Raw genomic sequence first — 5,822 nt, 5'->3', positions numbered from 1 at the left:
CACTTGAATCCGGAAGGCGGAGGTTGCAGTGAGCCGAGATCGCCCAACTGCACTCCAGCCTGGGCGACAAGTGCGGAACTCTGTATCAAAAAAAAAAAAAAAAAAAGTCGCTAAGGGGCAAAAACATATGTACATCAGCAGTTATTTTTCTCTGCAGTCAGCAGCTCGGGAACTTTGCTAAGGGTGCCGGGGAGGGGTCGAGCGCAAAGGTGCAGGCGTGACACAGCTAGACCCGCCCAGCCCCTGCGGAGCCCTGGCCAGGCCCAGAAGGACCAGAGGGATGGAGGTTGAGCCCTTCCCATTCCTTCCGCTGTACCCCTCGCGTTCTCCGCCCGCGCTCCCTCAGTTTCACACCCTTTCAGCAGCGCCCTTCCTTGGGACCACGCGGACTCCCCTGGGGGTCGCGCTGGCTCGGAGGCCTCCCCGCGTTGTCTGAGCGGGGACTGGGAGTCCGCGGACCAGCGGGCGGGCGGGTGGCGCTGCGGGGCGGGCCGAGCTGGGGGCGGGCGGGGGCCGGAGCCCTGGCCTAGGTCCCAGGGGGCGGTGCCGCGGCGCGAACGGCCCGGGTCCCTCCCAGGCCGGAGCAGAATCGGCGGCGCCCTGGGCGGCCGCTGAACCATGGACAGCAGTGGTCCCTTCAGCTGCCCCATCTGCCTAGAGCCGCTCCGGGAGCCGGTGACGCTGCCCTGCGGCCACAACTTCTGTCTCGCCTGCCTGGGCGCACTCTGGCCGCATCGTGGCGCGAGTGGCGCCGGCGGACCCGGAGGCGCGGCCCGCTGCCCGCTGTGCCAGGAGCCCTTCCCCGACGGCCTTCAGCTCCGCAAGAACCACACGCTGTCCGAGCTGCTGCAGCTCCGCCAGGGCTCGGGCCCCGGGCCCGGCCCTGGCCCCGGCCCGGCCCCTGCTCCGGCTCCGGAGCCCTCGGTGCCCAGCGCGCCGCCCAGCGCCCCGGAGCCGTCGGCCCCCTGCGCGCCCGAGCCGTGGTCCGCCGGCGAAGAGCCAGTGCGCTGCGACGCGTGCCCCGAGGGCGCGGCCCTGCCTGCCGCGCTGTCCTGCCTCTCCTGCCTCGCCTCCTTTTGCCCCGCGCACCTGGGCCCGCACGAGCGCAGCCCCGCACTCCGTGGACACCGCCTGGTGCCGCCGCTGCGCCGGCTAGAGGAGAGCCTGTGCCCGCGCCACCTGCGGCCGCTCGAGCGCTACTGCCGCGCGGAGCGCGTGTGTCTGTGCGAGGCCTGCGCCACCCAGGAGCACCGCGGCCACGAGCTGGTGCCGCTGGAGCAGGAGCGCGCGCTTCAGGAGGTGGGCTCCGGGGGCACACTCGGGTGAGCCGGGGCTGGTGACTGACCGAGCGCGAGCGGGCCGAGGACCTTGGACCCCTCAGCCTTCCTGGGTTGGATCTTAATTTCCTCCTCTAACCTGAGGATCTTTGCGGTCCCTTCCAGCCTTGACAAGGTCATCTGCTCGCGGGATGGAAATGGGAAGGGAGAAGGAGGGACGTGAGAGAACGGGACAAGGACGCGAAGAGCGGACAGGGGACCTGAAGCCGGGCCGGGGTCTATGGGGCTGTAGGCGGGAGGGAACCGGGTCAGGCCTGCGGGGTTTCGGGTAGCGTGGCTCCTGCTGCCGCCCAGGGGCTCACCCGGTCTCAGCTCAGATTTGCCCTGGACTAAGTCTGCGGCTTTCGATGGGTGTGGCAGGCGGCAGGAGGGCGGCAGAGGGCGGCCGGGCACACAGATTCTCTGTCCAGCTGTTCCGGGGGCCCGTGGTGGGAGCATGTGCGCCGCAGTCTCTACCTCCCGCCCCCAGTTTCCTTTGGCCTCCAGCCCTGTCTTGGCGCCTCTGGCCAAGGGATTTTCCGTCTCTCCTGCCTGGAGCAGTGACTCATAAGACCTAGGGGATTTGCCCGGAATCCCCTTTTTTCAGGCCTGGACTGTGGATGCAGGTTCTTTGGGAACAGTGATCCCCAGGACAGCTTAATGCTTCCTTGTGCAGTCACCCCCAACCCCCGCACCTAACTCGCTTACTCTGTGCCCCTTCCTCCCCGAAGGAAGTTCTCAGATTCATCTGAGTAACACTGAGACCAGCAGAAAGCCCTGTACTGGGCCTCCTGTCAGAGACGGGAGGCAGACACCCAGTCAGCCTGCGGGTCCTCCAGGCGTTCAGGAAAGGCACCAGCCTGGGCTGCAGGCCCCTCTGGCATATTATGGGACATCATGGCCACTCCAGTCCCACCCAATGCACAGATACCACTCCCCGGTCACCCCCTTCTCTCCCCTGGCAAGGCCTGGGACCCCAGGGCAGGGCTGTGGCCTCTGCCAGACGTCACACTCATGGAGGGTGTTGTCCACAGGCTGAGCAGCCGAAAGTCCTGAGCGCCGTGGAGGACCGCATGGACGAACTGGGTGCTGGCATTGCACAGTCCAGGCGCACAGTGGCCCTCATCAAGGTCAGACACCCCTCCTCAGCCTCCATCCCTGTCCTCCCCTGCAGTGGGCATACTCCTGGCAGTGTATGCTTTCAGCATGGCACAATCCACTCCAAACAAGCCATGCGCATACCCACTGAGCACAAGTGTCCCCTGACCTGGCCCAGATGCAGGGTAGGCTCGGGCTGGCCCCTCTGTCACCTCAGGAGGGTTGGTGGGAAGCCGGGGTCAGGGAAGGAGGGAGCCACAGTCCAGGACGGTTCTTTGCCCTCATTGCCCCCACTACCGTCATTCTGTGCAGAGTGCAGCCGTGGCGGAGCGGGAGAGGGTGAGCCGGCTGTTTGCAGATGCTGCGGCTGCCCTGCAGGGCTTTCAGAACCAGGTGCTGGCCTTCATTGAGGAGGGGGAAGCTGCTATGCTGGGCCGCTCCCAGGGTGACCTACGGCGACAGGAGGAACAGCGCAGCCGCCTGAGCCGAGCCCGCCAGAATCTCAGCCAGGTCCCTGAAGCCGACTCAGTCAGCTTCCTGCAGGTGAGGGCCGCTCTGGGGGCCACAGAAGGAACAGAAGCTGGGACAGGTCGGGGTGGAGGGAGGAGGCAGTGGGTGCATGACCTCCTGACAGAGCTGCCTCCACCCCCAGCAAGGAGGAGCCATGGCCAGCAGAGCTTTAATGGGCATTTCTCTGGCACAGGAGCTGCTGGCACTAAGGCTGGCCCTGGAGGAGGGGTGTGGCCCTGGCCCTGGACCGCCGAGGGAGCTCAGCTTCACCAAATCTTCCCAAGCTGTCCGCGCAGTGAGAGACGTGCTGGCCGTGGCCTGCGCCAACCAGTGGGAGCAGCTGAGGGGGCCGGCTGGCAACGAGGACTGGCCACAGAAGCTGGACTCGGAAGGTGGGCACCGCCCCACTCCCCTGATGACTCACCCTCTCCCAGCTTCTCACACAGGTCCCCAGCCCTGGTGCCCATCCAGAAGTGGAGGAGGAAAATTGTGCCTGGCACAGGGAGGAGCCCAAATCCCGCCAGTGACTAGAGCTGCCACCCTGTGAGGATCCATCAGCCCCTTGGACCTGGGGTAGAGGGGGCTTCTCCTAGCCCACCCTCTAGCTCCAGAGGGGCTGTGGCCCGGGAAGCACGTGGGGCAAGGAGCAGAACACAGGCAATGGGCATGCGTGTGAGCACAGCGTGCCACGTCTGGGTGGTGCTTGCTCCCTGGTGGCTCTGGACTCTGGGAGGAAGTGAAGGGGGAAGGGATTGTCGTCACAGGTTCGGAGGGGGGCAGTCTGGGGGCATTCTCACCATTATCTCCTCTTCTACAGCTGATGCTGAGCCCCAGGACCCCGATAGCACGAACCTCTTGGAGAGTGAAGCTCCCAGGGACTATTTCCTCAAGTGTAAGTGGGCGCCTGTGCCCCCTCCACTCACACTGCGCCCTCCCAGGGCTGCTAGGCTGAGACTATTTCCTCAAGTGTAAGTGGGCGCCCGTGCCCCCTCCACTCACACTGTGCCCTCCCAGGGCTGCTAGGCTGATCCCAGACGCAGGTCCCAGCAGGGCCCTGGCACACAAGGGTTAGGATTCCTCTCCCTAGTTCGTGGGGAGAGCTAGGGCAGCTCCTGGGGTGGTCTCCGGCGAGGCTGGGTTGTGCCGGTTGGAAAGCAGGGGAGAGGCTGTGTTTTTGGGGATGGGCACTTGTGGAGGGGCCGTGCCCTCTCAGCCTGGCCCTGAGCCCTGCCTCTCTCTTCTGTCCGCGGGATCAGTTGCCTACATCGTGGATTTGGACAGTGACACGGCAGACAAGTTCCTGCAGCTGTTTGGAACCAAAGGTGTCAAGAGGGTGCTATGCCCTATCAACTACCCTGAGTCGCCTACCCGCTTCGCCCATTGTGAGCAGGTGCTGGGCGAGGGTGCCCTGGACCGGGGCACCTACTACTGGGAGGTGGAGATTATCGAGGGCTGGGTCAGCGTGGGGGTCATGGCCGAAGACTTCTCCCCACAAGAGCCCTACGACCGCGGCCGGCTGGGCCGCAACGCCCACTCCTGCTGCCTGCAGTGGAATGGACGCAGCTTCTCCGTCTGGTTTCATGGGCTGGAGGCTCCCCTGCCGCACGCCTTCTCGCCCACAGTCGGGGTCTGCCTAGAATATGCCGACCGTGCCCTGGCTTTCTATGCTGTGCGGGACGGCAAGATGAGCCTCCTGCGGAGGCTGAAGGCCTCCCGGCCCCGCCGGGGTGGCATCCCGGCCTCCCCCATTGACCCCTTCCAGAGCCGCCTGGACAGTCACTTTGCGGGGCTGTTCACCCACAGGCTCAAGCCTGCCTTCTTCCTGGAGAGTGTGGACGCTCACCTGCAGATCGGGCCCCTCAAGAAGTCCTGCATATCCGTGCTGAAGAGGAGGTGATGTGGGGCGTGGGCGCTCCTGCTGCGGTCTCTGCTCCAGGAAGCTGCCTCCTCTGGGCCCTCTCCTTCCTCTGGGGAAGGCACCAGCATGAGTCCCACACACCCAGCCTTCTCGTTTCTAGAGGCTTCCACCTTTTATATATTCAGCCTTCCCCCCGCCTCCAGGCAGGAGGCCCCCCAGACCCTGTTCCCCTGCAGACCTTGCTTCTGAGAGACAGAGCTACAGCTGGGACAGCTCCAAGCTACCCTGACCCCTCCTTTTCCAGGTTTCTAGAACAATGTCTGGCATGTAGTAGGTGCTCAATAAACACTTGTTGAATGAATGACTCCTTTTCCATCCTCTCCACCCAAGGATTCCCAGAACCGCTCTCATTCATAAGCTGGTTGAGTGGGCAGGCAGGAGAGGGGCCGGAGCCCCTAGTCCCAGGATGCCTGTTGAGAGAGAGCCTTGGCCTGTGAGAAGGGGACTGGAACAGGGTACCTGCCCTTTGGGGCACCCCTACTCCCTTGTTCCCAGCAGGGGCAGCCAGAGGTGGCTTCTCCAGCCCCACTGCCATCCCGGCTGCTTGAGTGTTTGCTTGGGATGGCCTGACTCCCACCAGCTATTTCTATCTTTCATGTGGCAGCCTGGTTCTGGACCTGCCTTCGCTGTTTGTACTGTTTGTGCCCATCATTAAATGCAGGCATCACCCCTCCAGGAACAGGGCAGGACCCCTGGGCGTGGGCAAGAGAGTTTTGAGACCTGGAACTTCCTTCACACATAGCCCTCAGCCCACAGAGCCGGCCCAGGATGTGGCTGGAGCCCAGAGCATCTACAATAAGAGGACTTATGTCCTGGTTGGGCACAGTGACTCACGCCTGTAATCTCAGCACTTTGGGAGGCCAAGGCAGGCAGATCACTTGAGGTCAGGAGTTCGAGACCAGCCTAGGCAACTTGGCGAACCCCTTGTCTCTACTAAAAATACAAAAATTAGCCGGGCGTGGTGGTGGGCACCTATAATC

The 5,822-nt window shown here is 64.0% G+C and overlaps 1 protein-coding gene across 3 annotated transcripts; it reads left to right on the top strand.

Annotated features, from left to right (window-relative positions):
• The first annotated feature begins 326 nt into the window (after positions 1 to 326).
• Positions 327 to 5,143, top strand: TRIM47 (tripartite motif containing 47). Of its 3 annotated transcripts, XM_033182228.1 has the most exons (7): positions 327 to 1,299; positions 2,351 to 2,446; positions 2,727 to 2,957; positions 3,118 to 3,316; positions 3,742 to 3,816; positions 4,181 to 4,314; positions 4,728 to 5,143. In XM_033182228.1, the coding sequence occupies exons 1-7, from the start codon at positions 619 to 621 to the stop codon at positions 5,136 to 5,138; spliced, it is 1,827 nt and encodes a 608-aa protein (XP_033038119.1). In that variant the 5' UTR covers positions 327 to 618; the 3' UTR covers positions 5,139 to 5,143. The 3 variants fall into 3 exon arrangements, with proteins under 3 accessions (XP_033038119.1, XP_033038118.1, XP_033038120.1); XM_033182227.1 differs by having other exon boundaries at positions 333 to 1,299; positions 4,181 to 5,143; XM_033182229.1 differs by having other exon boundaries at positions 540 to 1,322; positions 4,181 to 5,143.
• Positions 5,144 to 5,822: the final 679 nt, after the last annotated feature.

This window comes from Trachypithecus francoisi, unplaced genomic scaffold (assembly GCF_009764315.1).
Source record: "Trachypithecus francoisi isolate TF-2019V2 unplaced genomic scaffold, Tfra_2.0 Lachesis_group20, whole genome shotgun sequence".
In the NCBI taxonomy this organism is placed as follows: Eukaryota; Metazoa; Chordata; class Mammalia; order Primates; family Cercopithecidae; genus Trachypithecus; species Trachypithecus francoisi.
Note: the sequence above shows the minus strand (reverse complement) of the source record. Positions and strands in the feature narration are given on the sequence as shown.

Excerpts from the sequence above, each read along its gene's own strand:
- TRIM47 (XM_033182227.1), top strand. The coding sequence starts at position 619 with ATGGACAGCAGTGGTCCCTTCAGCTGCCCCATCTGCCTAGAGCCGCTC. Across the intron at positions 1,300-2,350 it reads AGGAGCGCGCGCTTCAGGAG|GCTGAGCAGCCGAAAGTCCT; the intron begins GTGGGCTCCGGG and ends TGTTGTCCACAG. Across the intron at positions 2,958-3,117 it reads ACTCAGTCAGCTTCCTGCAG|GAGCTGCTGGCACTAAGGCT; the intron begins GTGAGGGCCGCT and ends TCTCTGGCACAG.